Below are 22,788 nucleotides of genomic sequence, written 5' to 3' on the forward strand. Positions count from 1 at the left end.
TAAAATGTGAACATGAAGTAGTCTCTCTTGCAAGCCCTCATTCTAATTGTGCGAAGACATAAATAATTATAATAGGATATCCTGACAGGTAGAAAATCTTTTTTTAATTTTTTGAAGATGTTTAATTTTCCCATTATACTTGATTTACAGTGTTCTGTCAATTTAACTGTAAGCAAAGTGACCCAGTCATATGTACATACATACATTCTTTTTCTCACATTATCCACCATTATGTTCCATCACAAGTGACTAGATACAGTTCTCTGAACTATACAGCAGGATCTCATTGCTTATCCATTCCAAATGCAAAATTTTATTTTTTCAGTTTCAATCTTTTCGTTGTTTCGCTGTTATCTATAATAGCCCTTCTTAACAATTTATTGTATTCTGTTCTTCCTAAGGCACTTTTTAACCAAGTCTTTCTTATTATTTTCTTACTGTGATCTATGTATATCATAGATTCAATCAGTTCTAATTCTACCTTTGGTCAATTCTGCTTTTAGGGGTTTTTTTAAATTTGATGTTTTATCATATCAACAAATTCTTGATGTGTTTAATTTGGAAGTGAAACATTCTCTTTGAATTCAATAAATTAAATTTCTTTACTAAATTCCTTTTTTTGAGGGGTAAGAATGATGGAGATTTCAAGTGTCTTGATTTTCTATGTTCTTTTTTATTTTCTGGAAAACATTTTTTCTTTTTTCTTTCTTTCTTTCTTTCTTTTTTTTTTTTTTTTTTTTTTTTTTTTTTTGTCTTTTTGTCTTTTTGTCTTTTCTAGGGCTGCACCATGGCAAATGGAGGTTCCCAAGCTAGGTGTCTGTCTAATCAGAGCTGTAGCCACTGGCCTACACCACAGCCACAGCAACAGCAACGCAGGATCTGAGCTACGTCTGGGACCTCCACCACAGCTCACGCAATGCCAGATCCTTAACCCACTGAGCAAGGCCAGGGATTGAACCCAAAACCTCATGATTCCTAGTCGGTATTCATTAACCACTGAACCATGATGGGAACTCCTATTTTTTCTTTTCTCTCTCTCACAATTTTATGCTGTTGAAATTTTTTGCCTTTCAGTTATACAGTTATAGTAAAGATATGTTTGGTTTTATTTTAAAATTTTCTTTTTAGATGTCATGAGAAATTTTGATTTAAATAGCCACAATTCCCCTCAAGTGTTCTTAGGAAAAATAGTTCATTTGTTTTATTTATTTATTTTTATATAAATGATTTTTATTTTTTTCCATTATAGCTGGTGTACAGTATTCTATCAATTTTCTACTGTACAGCATGGTGACCCAGTTACACATACATGTATACATTCTTTTTTCTCACATTATCATTCTCCATCATAAGTGACTAGACATAGTTCCCAGAGCTACACAGCAGGATCTTGTTGCTTATCCATTCCAAAGGCAATAGTCTGCATCTATTAATCCCAAGCTCCCAATCCATCCCACTCCCTCCTCCTCCTCCTCCCCCAGGTAAGAAATATAATAATAGCAGATTTAGGGTGGAAGATAGGTTCAATTGGGCCATATTCGATTTGGAATAGAGTGGAGACAGATACTATGGAATACCAAGGGTGGGGTGCTGGGAGCCTTGTGCCCCAGTTACAAGCAATAAGTGTGTTCATTGACTGTAAAGAAGTCATTATATATTTTAAAAAATAAAATCGGAGTTCCCGTTGTGTCTCAGTGGTTAACAAACCTGGTTAGCATACTCGAAGACACGGGTTTGATCCCTGGCCTCACTCAGTGGGTTAAGGATCCGGTGTTGCCGCATGCTGTGGTGTAGGTCACAGATGCGGCTCAGATCTGGCGTTGCTGTGGCTGTGGTGTAGGCTGGCAGCTACAGCTCCAATTGGACCCCTAGCCTGGGAACCTCCATATGCCACGGGTGCGTCCCTAAAAAAAGACAAAAGACCAACAGATAAATAAAATTAAAAAATAAAGTTGACTACAGTGTGGTTTGTTTTTAATTATCTCCTGTCAGCAAATTCAAACCAATGTCAGTGATAAAATACTCATTTCCAAACAAAAGCTTTTCTTCGTGTTGTAAACAATTGTTGTAGATATTTTTGAGGTTCTGTTTGTTTTTGTTCTTTTTCATTTTTGGCCACCCCAAGGCATATGAAGCTCCTGGGCCATGTGTCAGATCTGAGCCACAGTCATGACCTAAGCTGCAGTCATAACCTAAGCCTCAACTGTGGCAACACTGGATCCTTAACCCACTGTCCCTGTCTGGGGATGGAACCTGGGTCCAGTGCTCCCAAGACATCCGTCCTGTTGAGCCACAAAAGGAGCTCCATTACTGAGTTTTAATAACATGTCTAAGCTCAGACTGGCACATTGCCTGAGTTTAAAAGTAAGTCTTCTGAGATATCCACTTGCAGCCAAGATGGAATAACAAGAAATCAGATTTACTCTTCCAACTGAAAGTTAAAAAACAAACAAAAAGGAGTTCCCCTCATGGCTCATTGGTTAACAAACCCAACTAATATCCATGAGGATGTGGGTTCGATCCCTGGCCTTGCTCAGTGGGTTAAAGATCCAGCATTGCCATGTGCTGTGGTGTATGTCGAAGCCGAGGCTTGAATCCAGTGTTGCTGTGGCTCTGGTATAGGCTGACTGGACCCCTAGCCTGGGAACGTCCATAAAGAAGACGAAAAAAATATTATGAAACCCCAGTTAAAGACATTTGACATAAGACAAAGAAAAATGGTGATCCCTGAGAAATGGGCAATAAATGGGGTGAGACCCTCAAATATGCCAGTTTACTGCCTGGCCAGAGTCTCCAGGACAATTATAGGTAAGGAAGACCAGGAGGTGCCTGGTAGTCTCCCTGAGTTGACGGAAAGAAACAGGTAGACTGGAAAGGCCAAAGCAGCTAGCTACCTCATGAATACTAGTTGGAAACTTAATCCGCTGAGCCGCCACGGAAATTCTTTTTTTTTTTTTTTTTTTTTTTTGCATTTTCTGGCCGACACCGTGGCATATGGAGGTTCCCAGTCTAGGAGTCCAATCGGACCTATGGCTGCTGGCCTACACCACAGCCACAGCAACGCCAGATCCGAGCCACATCTGCAACCTACACCACAGCTTGTGGCAACACTGGATCCTTAATCCACTGAGCGAGGCCAGGGATTGAACCTGCAACCTCATGGTTCCTAGTTGGATTCGTTTTTGCTGTGCTACAATGGAACCCCTTCGGTTTGATTCTTAACCTACTGCCCTACAGCCGGAACACCCATCTTTTTTTCTTTTGATGCTTCAGTTTGAATGTTTTCTGCTGACCTGTTTTTGAGATTATTAATTTTACAGTCTCCAGTCTGCAGTCAAATCTATGCACAGTGTTCTTTTTTTTTTTTTTTTGTCTTTTTTGTTGTTGTTTTTTTTTGTTGTTGTTGTTGCTATTTCTTGGGCCACTGCCGCGGCATATGGAGGTTCCCAGGCTAGGGGTTGAATCGGAGCTGTAGCCACCGGCCTACACCAGAGCCACAGCAACGCGGGATCCAAGCCGCGTCTGCAACCTACACCACAGCTCACGGCAACGCCGGATCGTTAACCCACTGAGCAAGGGCAGGGACCGAACCCGCAACCTCATGGTTCCTAGTCGGATTCGTTAACCACTGCGCCACGACGGGAACTCCACTGTTCTTAATTTTTAATATCATGTTTTCAGTTTTCTTTTTTTCTTTTTGTCTTTTTTAGGGCCACAGGAGGTTCCCAGGCTAGGGGGTCAAATCGGAGCTGTAGCTGCCAGCCTTCACCAAAGCCATGTCTTCGACCTACACCACAGCTCATGGCAACATGGGATCCTTAACCCATTGAGCGAAGCTGGGGATCAAACCTGCATCCTCATAGATATTACTCGATTTGTTAACCGCTGAGCCATGATGGGAACTCCTTTCTGTTTTTTTTTTCTTTCTTGGATGCACCTGCAGCAGCATTTCCCAGTGAGAGGTCCCACTGGCCTCCATTAGATTGATAGTAAGGGTCAGATCATCATAATCTAATTAGGGATAGAGCTGGGTCTTGGCAGAGTTGCCAGCTTTCTTAGACTCATTCAACCTGTGGCTCATTCTTGTTCCTCAGGGATAGCCAGGCTTCTGATAGAAAACCCTTTGTCTCCTCAGACCTGAAGCCTACAGTACATTTCTTTAGAGATTTTTTTTTGGTCTTTCAAGGGCCGCACCTGAGGCATATGGAGGTTCCCAGGCTAGGGGTCTAATCGGAGCTACAGCTGCCAGCCTAGCCACAGCCACAGCAATGCTGGATCCAAGCTGCGCCTATGACCTACATACACCATAGCTCACGGCAACACTGATCCTTAACCCACTGATCGAGGCCAGGGATCGAACCCACACCCTCATGGATACCAGTCAGTTTTATTACCACGGAGCCACAAAGGGAACTCCCTATACATAAACTTTATCAGGTTAAAGAAGCTCAGTCCTGAGTTCCTGTTGTGGCGTGGCAAGTTATGAACCCTACTAGTATTCATGAGGATGTGGGTTCAATCCCTGGCCTTGCTCAGTGGGTTAAGGATCTGGGTGTCATGAGCTGTGGCGTAGGCCTCAGATGAGGCTTGGTGTTGTGGCTGTGATGCAGGATGGCAGCTGCAGCTCCGATTCGACCCCTAGCCTAGGAACTTCCATATGCCACAGGTGTAGCCATAAAAAGGAAAAAAAAAAAGTTGTCCTAATTTGTAAAAACACATTTTTTGAAAACTGAGTTGACAATGAATTATACTAAATGTTTTTTCATCTTTTAAGATGCTTGCAACCCAAACTGACTACCAGTGGACTTAATTCTGCGTGTTTAGTCATTCTTGGGTACCTGTTACTTATAGTCAGACTTATTTTTTATCTTTTTTAGGGCTGCACCAGCAGCATATGGAGGGTCCCAGGCTAGGGGTCCAATCGGAGCTGTAGCTGCCAGCCTACACCACAGCCACAGCAATGCCAGATCCAAGCCACTTCTGCAACGTACACCACAGCTAATGGCAACGCCAGATCCTTAACCCACTGAGGCAGGCCAGGAATCGAACTTACATCCTCATGGATACTAGTCAGATTCGTTTCTGCAGAGCCACGACAGGAACCCTTAGTCAAATTTACTAATAGATATATAAGGGCTGCCTTCATATAATATTTCCAATATAATTTCTTTAAGATGCACCTTTTTTTTTTTTTTTTTTTTTTCTCTCCCAGCCAATGTGCAGCGATTTGATGTGGGATCTCAGTTTCCTGACCAAGGACTGAACCTAGGCCTCAGCAGTGAAAGCACTGAATCCTAATCACTAAACCACGAGGGAACTCCCTCATGCAAATATATGTGTATTTCTCCTGCATTTGGAAGTTCCCAGGCCAGGGACTAAACCCACACGACAGCAGTGACCCAACCACAGCAGTGACAATTCCAGATCTTTAACAGCTAGGCCACCAGGGAATCCCATGCATATATTTATTAAAAGATGAGGTGGAGGAAAAGACAAAGCTCTGAGCAGCATGCTCAGGGCATTAGCTCCTTATCTACTACTGCATGATGCTAAAGGATTGTCCAATGAACTAGTTTAAAAAAAGTCATGACTGGAGAGTTCCCACTGTAGCTCAGCAGAAATGAACCTGACTAGTATCCATGAGGATGTGGGCTGGATCCCTGGCCTCCATCAGTGGGTTAAGAGAACTCCCCGTGTGGTTCACAACATCAGTGGGTTAAGGATCTGGTGTTAACCATGAGCTGTGGTGTAGGTCACAGCCAAGGCTTGGATCCTGAGTTGCTGTGGCTGTGGGTAGGCTGGCAGCTGTAGCTGCAATTTGACCCCTAGCCTGGGAACTTCCACATGTCACACCTTTGGCCCCAAGCAGGGAAAAAACAAGTAATGCAGGAAGATCACACCAAATGTTTACCGTGTGCTAGGGACCAGTTTATGCATTTTATGTGAAATTAACTCATCTGACCCTAAACAAACAAACAAAAAAACCCAACCCTATGATGTAGGCACTTTTATTATTACCCAAAATAAACCAAAAATATCCAATTCACAGTAACAATTTTTAGTGAACAGTCTACTAGAATAATATTGTTACTAATTAACAGCATAACTCGTTCTCTCACTGGCAGCAAAATTTAAATTATACACTCTAATTTTATTTTCATTTAGAAGAAACTCCCAAGCTCAAATGACTATATGATGAAATCAAGTTTTAAAAAAAAAAGCTTTAAATAAAGTTCTGTTTTAGAGTGTTTAGTGATGGATGGAGAAATGTGCATCAAAAGTACTCAAATACTGTGTTAATACCATGGTCACCTGTCATTTAAACAAATATTGAAACAGGACACACAATGGCACACAGCAGAGAATATCAGTAGTAAAATACGCATAGATGAAAGTAAATGGAAAAGTATTTGCTTGGCCGATGATGCAAGTTATATGAAAGTGACTGACCCATATATCCAAGAGCCCATAGCCTAAACTTATTTTTCAATGATACCTTAGTCTTGGAACATACTCCAAAAGATAGAGATGAACAAAAGATAAAACATTTAAATACTTCTCATATCACCAAGAAGAATGTGATAAAAATAGTGGCAATGTCCATAGTAAAAACTCAAATGGTTAAGTTCGTTTTTTTTTTTTTTTAAAGAGTTTATTGAAAAACAAAGCTCTTCAACAAAGTTACTAGCAGCAAAACTTAAAGTATCCTAAACTGTAAGGAATACTGAATGTGATTAAGATGTCTTCTAGTTTCAACCACAAAGTTCCCTAAAGGTTTTGATGACACTATATTAAAGTAATCAGAATCAGATTGTTTTGTTAGACATTACTTAATCTTATGGCCCAGATCAAACAGTTTTTGAAAATGGTCCATTTCTGTTTTTAAATATAGACATCAAGGTGAAGTAATCCATTAAAAATAGAGAAAAATATTTTTGGCAATGCATTCCTGGCAATGCTATACATATCTACAGCTCTAAGAATAAAAGACAAGAATGTGTGTGGCACTGTTACTCCATTTTGATTGTTTAAATAAAAAAGCACAACTAGGGTAAGATGTTTTCACCTGCTACAGGACACAAACTGGGATCTGTGGCTAAAAGGTAATGTGACAGGTATCTTTTAACAAGAATACCAGAATTACATATCCACATGTGTTGTTCCTTTCAAAATAATCAACTTCTTGGTTACAAATTTATACAAAGACTGTCATTATACAGTGAACCTATTTTGCATCTAGAAAGGGCAATATTTTTAGCCTTTTTCCCTAACCAAAAACTAAGATGCATAGGTAAAAAGTCACCATTAGGACTACAGAAGTGGTAAAAATCTCTTTATAAAGTCAAAGGTACTCATCAACTCTTGTGACCAAGAATCTATGAGTGGTTTTTAAGGCTGGGCAGGCTTTCCTCTACCACTCTGCACATTCCTAGACAAGCCTTTCTCCTTTGGGTGCCCACATGAATATGCCAAGGAACAAAAACATGTTTTAAGACTAAACCAAATTGTCAGGAAGGCAAATCTCCTATTCGAACAATGTACATTACAAATTAAGTTCTGAAGAAATTTTTAAGAATTTGCTCTTTTTATCCTCGCCACTCTTCCCTCCCAGTTGCTCAGATCACCAAGAGCTGCTTGTATATTTTATATTCAATGGTGAAAACAGAGTCCTAATGATTAAAAGCTTAGCAAATTCATACCTACATCACATTCTGGATCTTAGCTCAAAATAAATATCTGGTAAGAGAATTTTTTAAAAGCTAGGAATAAAAGTCCTCAATTTTGCAAAGAGGAAAATTGATAACAAGAAATTCTTAAGTACACCTAATGATTAAAAGCTTAGCAAATCCATACCTACATCACATTCTGGATCTTAGCTCAAAATAAATATCTGGTAAGAGAATTCTTTAAAAGCTAGGAATAAAAGTCCTCAATTTTGCATAAAGGAAAATTGATAACCAAGAAATGCTTAAGTACACCAGTGAGCGTACTAGCTAACAGTCAAGGGGAGTCATCTTTTTGATGTTTTGACAATCTCATGGAAACTCAGTGCTTGGGAGATGTTGGTAATTGGTAGGGGTAGTTTCAGTGACATGTTGAGGGTATAGATGCAATAGGATAATGAAGAGAGAAACAGTAAGTTTGGTTTCCTCGCTCCACACGTTTACCTGAGAAAAGTCAAAGGGAACTTTTAAAAAAGGAAGATAGGTGAGCATGCTTATTTTGCTGAGGCTTAAAAAGAGTACAGGGACAGATGAAAGGTATAGAAGAGTTAGGGTCGAAGAGACCTGGGAGGTGGTAGAATATGGAGAACAGATCCTCAGTGAGGCTAGCCACTGAGAGGAAGACCATATTTCACTGAGACCAAAAGGAAGAAAGCAAAGACAAAAACACAGAGATTTCTGGCACTAAGGGAGAAGAAAGTGTTGAGATGGTAGGATAAAGGGGTTGGGAGTCACGAAATAGTTTGGAGAAAATGAGGAAAAAAAGAGACCTGGGCCAGAAATAAATGACTGATAGGCAGTACCAAGGGTCTCATTGAAAATTGAGAAAAATAAATGTGAAATCAGGGCTTAGTGAAGTTTCAGTGTTACACTAGCATGACAGAAACAATATTAGTCTACAGGAATTCACCAGACATCTGCAAAAAGTCTTTATGTGAAGGACAGAGTTAAAAACAAATAAAAGAAGAACCCAGAAAAAATAAACAATTCCAGAGCTGACTAAAAACTTTTTTTTTTTTGCTTTTTTATGGCCGCACCTGCAGTATACAGAAGTTCCCAGGGTAGGGGTCAAATCAGAGCTGCAGCTGCCGGCCTACACCACAGCCACAGCAATGCAGGATCCCTAACCCACTGATTGAGGCCAGGGATCAAACCTGCATCCTCATGGATACTAATCAGGTTCATAACCTGGTGAGCCACAATGGGAACTCCCAAACTAAAAATTCTTGGGGGAAAAAAAAAAAGACCTATTATGGCTTGAATGTTTATGTCTACCCACAAATTCATATATTGAAGCCCTAAACCCTACTGTTTTGGAATATGGAGATGGGGCCTTAGGTAGGTAACTAAAATTAGATGAGGTCATGAAGGTGGGGCTTTATGATGGGACTAGCGACCTTATAAGAAAAGACACCAGAATTCCCTCTGTGATGCAGTGGGTTAAGGATCTGGTGTTGTCACTGAGGCCAGCAAGGGTTCAACCCCTGCCTGAGGTGCAGTGGGTCCTAAGGATCCAGCACTGCTGCATAGGTCACAGTTATGGCTCAGATTGGATCCCTGGCTGGGGAACTTCTGTACACACCAGCTGCAGCCAAAAACAAAAAAGAAAAAGGATCAGAGATAAAACCAAAGAAATTCTCTCCCAGAAAGTTAAAAAGGCAAAGAGATGAAAAGCAGAAGAAAAAAAAAGATTAATACGAGAATTCCAGAAAGAAATAACGGGGTGTGAGATGTGTGTGTGTGTGTGAAAATTACTAAAGAAATAATACAAGAATTTACCAGAATTGAAGGAAATCAGTCTATTACCAAGAAGGCCTGCCAAAAGCTAAACATAGACCCTCTCCAAGGCATTTAATAGTAAATTTTCAGACAAAAGCTCTAGAGAAGCAAAAAACTGTGTTACATATAAAGCTGTTTTCAGAAACGGCAGGTTTTAAGATAATGAAGCAGGGACTTCAAAATTCTCAAGAAAGATGATTCCCAACTTAAAATCTTGCACTATTAATTAAATGAGACATTTTCAGATATGCAAGCTATTGACACTAATGAAATTTGTATTTCTCCAAAATGAGGAATAAACCAAGCAAGGAGAAATAAAAGACCTAAACTTAGGAGAAAAGTGAAATTGAGTTTTAGATACCAGAAGGCAGAAGGGTTGGAGAGCAAGAGCCCAAATTTGAGCCCCAATCAATTTCCAGGAAAGAAAAAGTAACTCATTATCTGAGACATCTAATTGTATAGAAAAGAGTCCTCAGAGGACTTTTGTGGTGAGTTTGGAAAACTTAGTGATAGGAACATAGAAACTCTGAAAGGAAACAAAAAGACAAAATTTAACAATAGAAATGCAAAGAGTTGCACAGGATGTAACATGTGGTGATGATAAAACTCAAGGGAACAACAGTCCACCAGAGTCATAAGGTAAAAACTGTCCACTAATGGAATAAAGCATTGCCGTCTTTCTTAACTGGGAGACTAGAGGGAGTAGAAATGGGAAAATTGGATGGTATAACACGAACCAAATTCTCAACTATCATAAGAGGAAGTTTCTAGATAAGTAAAACATAGAAATAGGAAGTTTCTAGATAAAATATAGAAATGTCAAGAAATACCTGTATATAATTTAGAAATCTGAAGATTAATACATGCTAAAAACAGCTCAAAGTTAAAAGGAGTCCTCTGTGGAGCAGGACTCTACAGTAAGGAAGTTTACGGCTGGGGGCTGGCACTGTTTATTATGACTCCTTTAAGAGTACTTGAAATTTTTTTTTTCCTTTTTCTTTTTAGGGCCACACTGGCCGCATATGGAGGTTCGCAGGCTAGGGGTTGAATTGGAGCTGCAGCTGCTGGCCTACACCACAGCCACAGCAATGTGAGATCCAAGCTGCATCTGCAACCGACACCACAGCTCATGGCAACACCGGATCCCCCACCCGGAATGAGGCCAGGGATCGAACCCACATCCTCATGGATACTAGTCGGATTCCCTTCCAATGAACCACAATGGAAACTCCAAGATGATCTGAATTTTTGCTAAAAACCTAAAATAACTAGGCTTAAAAAAAGACCTTTCCCTTCATTGTTCTACTCCTTCTCTTCAAAAGATAAAATTTGTTGTCATTTGCATAAAAAATAATTCCCTAATTTAAAAACCACAAATATCATAGTAGTAAAGCATGTATTAAGCTCCTATAAATAGTGCTTTTCAATCAAATCAATCACCCAGGCATTTATGAACTTTCCTCAGGCAGATGTGAGCATTTGCTATAGTTTAAAGAAATACAAATGTTAGAATAGCACTAAATTTATAGTTTAACAAATATATTTTAAGCAGTCATCACCTACTCCCCACCCCAATTCCAGGCTAAAAATGTGTAATTTTTTTCAGAGTGAATGCTACAGTACAGCTGTTCCCCATAGCAGGATATCCAGGGTTCAAATTAAATGTGTATGATAAAGTGATTCCTTAGAGTATTCCACTTTTCAAGATCTCTTGGTGCATTTAACAGGAAAATTCTAGTAAGATTCTTATTACTACTTAAGGAAGTGTTAGAATTTCAGGCAAAGTTATTGAAGGAATTCAGACATATCTGAAGCACTTCCCTGAGTCTGACAGTCAGAGTATTTTGAGTAAGTTTATTCTGAACCTGATTTAGAAGAGGGAAGGCTCATGTTTATTACTCATAAATTTCTGAAAACCTTTCTGATTTGGAGCTCTGTAATACATTCAGGGTGCCATGACATGTTTAAAAAACATTTATCCTTAAAAACACTAGAATGTTCTCTGAAAATCTATTATGCTCAATCCTTTGAGCTATTCTGATCTAAAGAAAGAATTAAAGTTTAGGGAAAAGGAAAAATGAACATAAAAAAGTTTATTTCTAGCCCTGAAAGAACAAAACTATTGAACAAGGTCATCAAATACAGCAGTTAATGTCAATGTAACAATTAAATAACTGAATGGGATTAAATTAAAAATAAAGTCAATATAAAATTTGAAGACAAAACAGAAAAGACAAATTACTTAATTCCATCTATCTACCAAAAAAAAAAAAAAAAAGAAATAAAAGAAAAAGCAAAACATTCCTACCAAAGATGCTCAATTCCTAATTAACTCTGCTTAATACAGAATGAAAATGTGTTTGACAGAATTATCATACATTTCTTTTTCTTTCATTTGGCAATATTCTAGAATGGTCAAGGAGAAAGACTTCAGCTCTCTCAAGGCCAGGCCAGTGCTTGGTTCTCCTTTGAACTTCTGCAATATCTACCACAGTGTCTTTGCCAAAGTGGTCAATAAATGTTGTTAGTGAGAAATAAAATCTGCATGTGTATTTCCTCCCCTTTCTTGCACATACTCATATTCACTGCAGAAAAACGGATTTTAACTCTTTCTCTATTGTGGGCGCAGCTGAGACAAGATAATCTCTTTTTATATTACTATGAAATTTCACTATAAAAAAAACCTAAAAAGAGAATTAATCTGGGTTTTAGCTATATCCTGTAATGATTTTTTGACATCTCACTGGATATGGACCTCAGCATATTTTTAAACTTTTATTGTATTATTATTATTTTTTGTCTTTCTATCTTTTTAGGGCTGTACCCGTGGCATATAGAAGTTCCCAGGCGAGGGGTCTAACTGGAGCTGTAGCTGCCGGCTTACACCACAGCCACAGCAACGCGGGATCCGAGCCATGTCTTTGCCCTACACCACAGCTCAGGGCAATGCCAGATCCTTAACCCACTAAGCGAGGTGAGGGATCAAACCCGCAATGCCATGGTTCCTAGTCGGATTGGTTTCCGCTGTGCCACGACGGGAACACCTTATTTTTAAACATTTAGATTAAAACTGATGCAAAAATTTTAAGTGACTTTTTTTTTTTTAATTATAGCTACTGCCTGATCAGATCCAACATTATTATGGCTAGAATATGGTATATATAAACAAATATGTATTTATGTAAGCCCTACACAGAAATACTCATAGGTAGTTTAAAATTGCTTATTAAAGGCACAGGGTCATTTAGGACTGGTGGTAACTAGATATATTTTAAGCAGCTTAATATTTCTATGTTGAGGGGGAGAGAATTCACACTACCTGCCAATACCTGAAGACAGAGTTGTGTTAGCCTTAGCTTCTAATGCTAGCACAATCACTCTACTTGTTTACTATTTTAGGTAGAATAAAATAGTCAATCTTTTCATGGTTTCCCAGTTTTAACTGTCCCTAGAAGCAGCAAAAGGAACAAGAGGAGAAGGAAAGCTTTAGACTGCCAGAGAGTCTGAAATATAATAAATACTATAGTAATATTGTCCTAATAACACAAGAGGACTACTATAAGGTAATTTTTAGATTTAAATGGGAATTTTCATTCTAAAGTTATGACAAAAAGGGTGAATACAAAAGGCAATTATTAAAAAACCCATGAATTTTGATTTAGATACATTTTTCTTGCAACAAGATCTGAATATTTTAATTTAAAATTAATAAATCACAATTCTGTATTGCTCTCAAAGACAGAGATTATTCAAAAATTACACATTTCAGAATTAAAGTATATTTCTATTACAAGTTAGTTTATCCAAGTAAGTAAAGGATACACCACAGTGTAGCTCCCTTAACCTAGGAGGTCAGGTTTTAATGACAAAGTCCGTTGCCAGCAATGGACATGCAGGTAACCATCAAGGAAGTTGTAAATACCAATCCCAAACTGCTTCTATAAACTTTTCAGACCTTTGTTGAGTCACAGGCATAAAATTGGGGCATTGGCACTGCATTCAATGATTATGGTCTTTATGACTGATGTGTACAGGTGCCTTCTAGAGTGGTCATGAGGCTCATAGTCTTATATCATCTAGTTCATTTTTCTATTTCATTGGTAGCATCTTCTGTATCATAATCCATCCAGACAGCTATTTACAAAGAATGTTCAAATCTGCAACTCAAGAGACACTGTAGCTTTCCACCAGAAATAAACCAGCCAGTTTCTGTAAAGTAATTTAGTAACAGCTATAGAAACCCAATATAACTCTGAGAAAAATGAAATCAAAAATCAAATTGAAAACAGAGACCATTAAGTGCTCTAGATACAAGTTTCATTATTTTACTCATTTTTGTGAAAACCTTCCTGCATTATCAATACTAATAAAAAAAGACCCCAAACACAGTCATTTCTATCCTTATACCTATATCTTAACACAGATATGATGGGCATGATAGGAAATAAAACTCATTAGTTCTCCTAATGTACTCCAAAAACATCAAATTATTTTATTCACGACTTATACTACTGCAGGATGGCAAGTAGATGTGAAGTCAATAAGAAGTGAATGGTGGGAACAAAATGCCAGAACCAAACGACAGATTTTTCTTTTATGTGGCACTTGACATGCCAGAAGGAGCAATACTGCCTGAGAAAGCCAAACAATTAAAAAAGAGAGTGAGAGAGAAAGGAGACAAGGCCGGGGCGGGGGGGGGAGAGAAGATACTCTAATAATTAATGCTACAGGTCACAGACCTTTTTAAAATCTTTAAAATAAAAAAGTACTGCTATCAACAAGCACATTTAATTTTTCTTCCTTTGTCCAGTTTTTTACATGAATATTATTTACTTATTTGAAAAAAATCTAAAGTAACTCGACATCTCAAATGACCCATGAATTTATCAAGAAGGACTCTGTCACTTAAATTCTCACAGAGAGTAAAGTATGGTAATAGGTTGGGAACAATGTTTATAACAAGTCCTAATGGTTTACTGGTCAGAAGCTACATCTCTAAGTAAGTGACATTTCTCTTTCAAGAATATAATCTTTTCTAATTATTTTAGAGCTCACCAGGGTTCAAGTCTCTCATTTTATCTCTGCTAGTTCCAAATATTTTTCTCCTTTATATGGGAAAAATAACTTCTAAATTCTGAAAATTTTATATTATTTACCATAGGAAGGAGGCGGCGAGTAGGGTGAGAGAGGGTTAATTAAAAAACAAAAAACTAGCTAAAATTACAACATATACAGAAACTTATTTCCAAAATGAAGGGAAAAAAACAGGGGAGGGGAAAGGAGCAGCACAAACCAAAGTCCTGAAGCCAAGTCTGAAGGGGATACAGTCAGAAAGGCAAACAAAAGGGTAACAATGTAAAGTCAACAGGATTCTTTTTCTGTTTCAATGATTTAGTTATAAATATAGATTATTAGTCTTCTCTCTATACATGTAACAAATGCCAAACAACTCACTATCATGAAATTTCTAAAACTGATTCTTTCACATTTGTTAAAAAAGGTAAAAATCACATACTTTTCTTCCCTTCCTTTAGTTCAAATTCTGAACTGAAATATTACATGTAACAATAGCTGGTCCTAACGTCTATACAAAGTTAAACCGAACTGAGCTCCTTTGCCAATATAAGGAGCTACATAATTTCTATCACGCTTGCCACCAATTTAGGCAAAAGAAAAATTTCCCAAAGCAACTCAAAAGGAGCAAGGCAAGGAAAAAAAAAAGCTATGAAGAAGAGAGAAAAAAAGAGTAGCAGATAAAACAAATACTCTGAAAAACTCAAATCCGCCATTCAAGTATTGAAAATACCCCCAAAAAGGACAATGAATGGGATCTATTATAATGAAGTCAGCAAAATAAAACGCAAATCTCAAGCATGATAAATGGCCCTGATGGGCTTTCTGCTGAAAGATGTAAGGCTAGTGATTCAGTCCACAATTCCTTTTGGACCCTAAAGAAGGGATTCAATAGAAAGTTGTCATTCTGTTTTGCAATTTTTTTCTTGGTTGTCTTCAGGAAGTAGTAGTTTGCTTTTTTTCTCCATGTTATGCAGACCATTCCTTTAAACCCCCAAAGAGTAATAATTTTCATATATTAAAAGACTTCTTAGAAAATGGAAAAAAGAATATGAGGCCACGGCAATGATGTTAACGGTTACTCTTCATTGCTTCTTTAGCTGCCATGATCAGTGGTGTCAAGCTGGATAATGGTTTGGCCAATTTCAGAAAGGGATGCTGCAAAAAGACGGGGTAAAAATATATGTGTAAATGCCACCAGTTTAGAAGCTAAATAGTTCCTTTCAATTAAGCCCCAAAGACTATGGATCGTAATTTATTTAACAAACACATTTTAATACCTATATAAAACCAACATAATCAGTACATCACTTTATGATTCAAAGTGTAGTCTTTTTTTTTTCTTTTTTTTTTAAGTTTTTCTACTACTATAAAATCTCAGTTTAATGACCCAGATACCCATGCTTGCAATGAACTGGTCTAAGAATTGATAATATGAAAAACTCACATACTTATCACAATATTACAGGTATTTTATTCCAAGCAGATCTTAAACTGCAGCAGCTGCCATGCTGCTGGTGATTAATGAACAGTGAAATGTAATTATGAACCCTATGTAAACTTTCCGTTGGTTACTCAAAAAAGTCAGCTTTCCCACCAAATAGTATTATTTGCCAATTCACCTGTAACAATTCTCTGGCTGAACCCCTTTTCTCTACATCCATCTCCAAACATCGATTTAAGAAATCTCGAAATATTGGGGTAAGTTTCTCTGGATTCTGAAGTTCTGGGGTTCCATTAGTTGCTATCAGGTACAAGGCCTAAAAATAGAAAACAACTCTGACATATATAAGGCAGCTCAACAAAGTGATAAAGTACTGTAAAGTTTACGGATCTTTTATTTATTTAAAGACTATCACCATGCATACTAAAAATGAGGTTATTATTTCTGCCCATTTTGACTGGATATTTTTTACTTTAAATTTTTTCAGCCACATCTTTGGCATGCAGAAGTTATGTGGCTAGGGATCGAATCCATGCCACAGCAGCAACCCAAGTCACAGCAGTGACAATGCTGGATTTTTAATCTGCTCAGCCGCCAGGGAACTCCTACATTATTTTTAAATGTTACATTTCCCTAACTTCTTTTTCAAAATTATCATTAACTTTTTCCTTTTTGGATTACAAATGCAACACACACTGATAAAGAAAACTGCTATAATACATAATGATATAAAGAAAAATGACCACAATCCCATCAACGTATTATACCCCATTTATCTTTCTTAAGATTTTTCTCAAGTCATATCACATTACAAAACAATGGGATTTGTTGAAACTTAAGGAAATTTAAATTAGCTATATCTATTCAGCTACAGATGAACAGGTAGAACACAGGATTTTTAAGGCACTGAAAATACACTTTAAGATAATGTAATAGGAGTTTCTGTTGTGGCTCAGCAGTAACAAACTCGATTAGTATCCATTAGGATGTGGGTTTGATCTCTGGCCTTATTCAGTGGGTTAAGGATCCAGCGTTGCTGCAAGCTGTAGTATAGGTTGCAGTTGTGGCTTGGATCTGGCGTGGCTGTGGCTGTGGCTATGGCTGGCAGCTGCAGCTCTAACTGTACTCTTAACCTGGGAACTTCCATATGCCACAGGTGTGGCCAAAAAGATCGTTGCTGTGGTTGTGGTGTAGGCTGGCAGCTGTAACTCCAATTCGACCCCTAGCGTGGGAACCGCCATATGCCTCAGGTGTGGCCCTAAAAAGCAAAAAAAAAAAAAAAAAAGAAAAAAAAAGTGAACCCTAATGTACACTATGGACTCTAGATGATAACGATGTGTCAATGTAGGTTCAGTGATTTTAAGAAATGTACTCTCTATGAAGAATGCTGATGATGGGGGAGGCTGTGCATGTGTTTGGGAAGAGGGCATATGGGAAATCTCTGTACCTGTCTCTCAGTTTTGCTGTGAACGTAAAACTGCTCTGATTTTCTTTAAATTACTAGAAATGGAATTAAAAATATACTATTGCTACATACACACATAGGTTCCCCTATTATTAAAGTCTTATATTTGTATGGTATATTTGTTACGTGATGAACCAATATTGGTATACTTTCATTAAACAAGTCTACAATTTCAGAGTTCCCATTGTGGCACAGCGGAAGCGAATCTGACTGGCATCCATGAGGATGCTCAGAGGGTTCTGCTAGGAGCTGTGGTGTAGGTCACAGGTGCGGCTCGGTTCCTGTGTTGCTGTGGCTGTGACATAGGGCTGCATCTATAGCTCTGATTCGAGCCCTAGCCTAGGAACTTCCATATGCCGTGGGTGCGGCCCTAAAAAGCAAAAAAAATGCCTACAGTTTACGTCAGGGTTGATTCTTCATACTGTACAATTCTATGGTTTAGACACACAAATGTACACTGTCATGTAACCACTACTATAGTATCACACGGAATAATTTCACCGCCCTAAAAATACCTTGTGTTTGACCTATTCATCCTCTCCATCCCCTTAGACGTCTGGCAAACAATGATTCCTAACTCTCCACAGTTGGAATCATACAGTATGACGGCTTCTTTCCTAGGCAGTATGGATGTAAGGTTCTTCCATGCCTTTGTGGTTTGATAGCTCATTTCTTTTTATGTTTTTAATGTTATGGAATATTCCATTGTGTGGATGTATATTTGCTTTTTAAAAATACAATTTACATATGCATTTTACATCTTGACTGCTTGCAACTTTAGCCAATTGTGTGTAGGTTTTTAATGTAGACATAAGTTTTCAACTTTAATAAGAGCACCATTCTGGATTATAGGTTATGTCTAGTTTTGTAAGAAAGTGGCAAATTATCTTCCAAAGTGGCTGTACATTTTGCATTCCTGCCAGCAATGGATGAGAGTTCCACATCGTCACTGGCATTTAGAATTGTCAATTTTTTAAATTTTAGGTCATTCTAATAGGTAATGAAGTGGTACCTCATTGTTGTTTTAATTTAGCAATTCCCTACAGATATGATGTTGAACATCTTTTTATAAACTATTTTATATATATCTTCTTTTATATACTATATAAAATATACATATATATTTTTATACACTATCTTCTTTGGTGAGTTGTTTGTTCAAATCTTTTGGCATTTTACAGCAGCATTTTTTTATTGTTGAATTTTAAGAGTTCTTTGTATATTTTGGATAACACTCCTTTATCAGATAGGTGTTCTGGAAATATTTTCAATATTTGTGACTTGTCATTTCATTCTCTTAATAATGTCTTTTTCAGAGATGATTCCAATTTTAATGAACTCCAATTTATTATTTCAGGGATTACACTTTTGATAATGTATCTAAAAATATCACTGAACCCAAAGTCACCTGGATATTCTAAATTATTTAAAGATTCTGCCATATTACCAAAATGCCATCAAAAAAAAGGATACAATTGATAAACTATCAGTATATGAGCATCCATTTTCTTGTCACTAGTTTACTTCTCTTTACATGACATTTCCTTCCAATTTTTTTTTAATTTCCCCAATACATTATTTTTTTTTCTACTGTAAAGCAAGGTGACCCAGTTATAATTTTCATTTAAAAATTCTACTGTAAGAAATTGTCTCTGAGGAGCTCCTATAGTGGCTCAGTGGTTAACAAAACCAACTAGTATCTATGAAGACACAGGTTCAGCTCCCTCGTTGCTGCAGCTGTAGTGTAGGCTGGCAGCTGCAGCTCTGATTCAACCTCTAGCCTAGGAACCTCCGTATGCCGCAACTGCGGCCCTAAAAAGACAAACAAAACAAAACAAAAAAAAACAAGCACCTCTGTCAAGTACTCCTTCTTTCTAAACAATTCTTTTTTTTTTGCTATTAAGATTTTTCTGGAGTTCCTATCATGGCGCAGTGGAAATAAATCTAACTAGGAATCATAAGGTTACGGGATCAATCCCTGGCCTTGCTCAGTGGGTTAAGGATGTGGCGCTGTAGTGAGCTGTAGTGTAGGTTGCAGTCATGGCTCAGATCCTGCATTGCTGTGGCTGTGGTATAGGCCAGCAGCTGTAGCTGATTCAACCCTTGGCCTGGGAACCTCCATATGCTGTGGGTATGGCCCTAAAAGAGCCAAAAAAAAAAAAGTCTTTTATTATGCCATGCGATATCTTTTTTTTTTTTTTTTTTTAAGGGCTGAACCTGCAGCATATGGAGGTTTCCAGGCTAGGGGTTGAATCGGAGGTACAGCTGCCAGCCTATACCACAGCCACAGCAACGCATTCATTTCTGCTGTGCCATGACGGGAACTCCGAGATATCTTGATTGTATCTTTTCCACAGTATTTTTCCAGCCACATCTCCCAACCCTTCCAAAAGAATATGCAAGTCATGGAGTTCCCGTCATGGTGCAGTGGTTAATGAACCCGACTAGGAACCATGAGGTTGCAGGTTTGATCCCTGGCCTCGCTCAGTGGGTTTAAGGATCCGGCGTTGCTGTGAGCTGTCGTGTAGGTTGCAGACTCGGCTCAGATCCCAAGTTGCTGTGGCTGTGGTGTAGGCCGGCGGCTACAGATCCGATTAGACCACTAGCCTTGGAACCTCCATATGCTGCTGGAGGGGCCCTAGAAAAGACCAAAAAAAAAAAAAAACAAAAAAAACAAAAAAAACACAACTGCAAGTCCTTCCAATGCAATAAAAGAAGCTGGATTATAGTTCTGTCCACCCTCTCTCTCTTTTTTTGTCTTTTTGCCTTTTTTAGGAACACTCCCGAAGCACATGGAAGTTCTCAGGCTAGGGGTCTAATTGGAGCTGTAGCCGCTGGCCTACACCAGAGCCACAGCAACGCCAGATCTGAGCTGTGTCTGTGACGTACACCACAGCTCACGGCAATGCCGGGTCCTTAACCCACTGAGCAAGGCCAGGGATGGAACCCGAAACCTCATGGTTCCTAGTTGGATTGGTTAACCACTGCGCCACGAGGGGAACTCCTCCAACCTCTCTTTTTGAAAGCAAATAGTCCTAATGACTTTAATGCAAATGTCTCAAAACCCAGTTTGTAAAACAGAAACCCAGTTTTGAGACATTTGCACTAATTTTGAACTTAACTGGCATTTTGTGGGTTTTTTTTTTTTTTTTTTTTTTCATTCTTTTGTCTTTAGTCTTTTTAGGGCCGCACCCACAGCATTTGGAGATTCCCTGGCTAGGGGCTGAATCAGAGCTGCAGCTCCTGGCCTATGCCACAGCAAAGCCAGATTCTTGCCACATCTGCGACCTACATCACAGCTCACAGCAACGCCAGATCCTTAACCAACTGAGGGAGGGGCACTGTCACAGATACTAGTCGGGTTAGTGAATCACGATGGGAACTCCTGTGGGTTTGTTAAAAAAGGCAGCAGCTGAAATTCACAGCTTACTGACAAACACACTTCCACTGAGGAAAGGGGAAGAGAGGGAGAGTGAATGCTGCATTTCTCCACTGGACCCAAAGTGCAGATTCCACAAAGGGACACTTAATAACCTTTTCTCTACTCTGAGATCAATCTTATCATATTCCTCATCTTCATTTACGTTGATGATTATAAGCACCTACTTATCCTGGTCATCCCTTTGGCTTCTCCATATCCATATGGCTCAGCATATTCCCTTTTCTGGCCTGAATTTCTTCATACCCCACCCCCCACTTCTCAAACATTCTTATTGAGGCCTGCCACCCCCACAGTGCTCTAGTGGTAGGTTTCTCTCTCCACACCTCTGTACCACTAAGCATAGAGATGGGGTGTCCTTTTGGCCACTCACTGCCTCTTTGAGATCTGTATTTCCCTCCTACTCTTTAACATCTGGGCTTTCAAACTCATGTCCACCTTTTCTTGATTCAAACATCTATCAAACACTGCTACTATCTCCAACATGACTCATAATTCATGGCAATTCCAATGGCTACAAAGATGTCTGTTACAGTTCTTTGGCCTCCTCTGATGTTCTGGTCCTTTGGCTGACCTCAGCCACACACACCCATGGTCATATCTCATACCTTTATCAGTACCAATAACTGAACTCTTAAATCTCAGCTGTACTCCACCTCCTATTTTTTTCACTCCTGGTTTCCAACACCAGCAATCATTTGACTCCATGGACTTAAATAAATCCCCACTCATCTTCCAGTGTCCATCATTCCTTTCACATTATCATTTCTTTGATCCTCTCCAACTTCACTGCATTTACTTGGCTTAGCATGGTTAAAACTCTGCCTGCTCCTTGCCTGTACCTCTGCAGCTAAGGACGGTGGAAGAAAAAGACACATCCCTGCTGACCAGCATCACTAACCTCACAGGGGCCCTTAGGGCTTCCAGCATTCACACTAGATTTCCCTATTTCACCCTCTCTCCCACTCTCCTCTTTCTGTTCCAAGGTACTAAACGTTACCTAAAGGTGTCATGTCTTCGAAGGCTCCTCTAGGCTCTGACAACTTCACAGGACTTTCCTTTCCTTTTGATGACTTTCACAGTTTGGTGGAGTACTAGTCAGGCATTATATTGTACAATGGCTCTCTATTGGAATCTTTTTGATTTTTTCCCCCTCAAGATTAGACTGAGATTATGGATTTGGGGGAAGAAGATCAGAGTTAGACTGCCATTTCCATTACATTATATCAAAGGTACAGCCTATCGACATGATTTACGACTGCTGATGCTGACCTTATCACATGGTAATATTTGTGAGGTTTCTCCACTGGGAAGTAACTCTTTTCTCCCCCTTTTCATACTGTGCAGCCTACACTTAAGGAGTGGGGAGTCAGGCTCCATCTCCTTTGGGGTGGACTATCTATATAAACTATTTGGAATTCTTCTGCACGGAAAACGTCTCTTCTGCCCATTTATTTATTTAATTAATCACTTGTTCACATCGGTATGGAATCATAATTATTTTATACTTTGCCCCCCCTCTTTTGTTCTTTTTCGGTCTCATCAGTAACATATGGAAGTTTTGAAAATTGTTCTGACAAGTGCTCTAAAATTAATCATTTCTAGGAATTCCCACTGTGGCACATTTGGTTTATGTTCTGATATTGCTGCAACTGTGTCTCAGATCTCATCTCTGGCCCAGGAACTCCATATGCCCTGAGAGGTGGCCAAAAAAGTAAAAAAACAAAACAAAACGAAACAAACAAACAAAATAACACCATCTAGGGAATTTCCTGGTGGACCAGTAGTTAAGATTTGGTGATCTGATGTTTTTGCCACTATGGCCCAAGTTCAGTCCCTGGTCTGGCTGCTGTATGTTAAGGCC

The 22,788-nt window shown here is 38.7% G+C and overlaps 1 protein-coding gene across 4 annotated transcripts in view; it reads right to left on the reverse strand.

The window, feature by feature from the left end:
• The window catches only part of PAK2 (p21 (RAC1) activated kinase 2), a 107,385-nt gene continuing 90,589 nt past the window's right edge, over window positions 5,993–22,788 (reverse strand). For 2 of the 4 annotated variants that reach the window (XM_021070137.1, XM_021070138.1), the window contains exons 14-15: window positions 16,199–16,336; window positions 11,582–15,734 (exon numbers count right to left, since the gene is read on the reverse strand). In XM_021070137.1, the coding sequence (XP_020925796.1) occupies window positions 15,648–15,734; window positions 16,199–16,336 (225 nt within the window). In that variant the 3' untranslated portion in view covers window positions 11,582–15,647. Of the gene's footprint in view, window positions 15,735–16,198; window positions 16,337–22,788 lie in introns of all 4 variants that reach the window. The other 2 variants (XR_002337855.1, XM_021070136.1) reach the window with 2 other exon arrangements.

This window comes from Sus scrofa, chromosome 13, assembly GCF_000003025.6.
Source record: "Sus scrofa isolate TJ Tabasco breed Duroc chromosome 13, Sscrofa11.1, whole genome shotgun sequence".
Lineage (NCBI taxonomy): Eukaryota > Metazoa > Chordata > Mammalia > Artiodactyla > Suidae > Sus > Sus scrofa.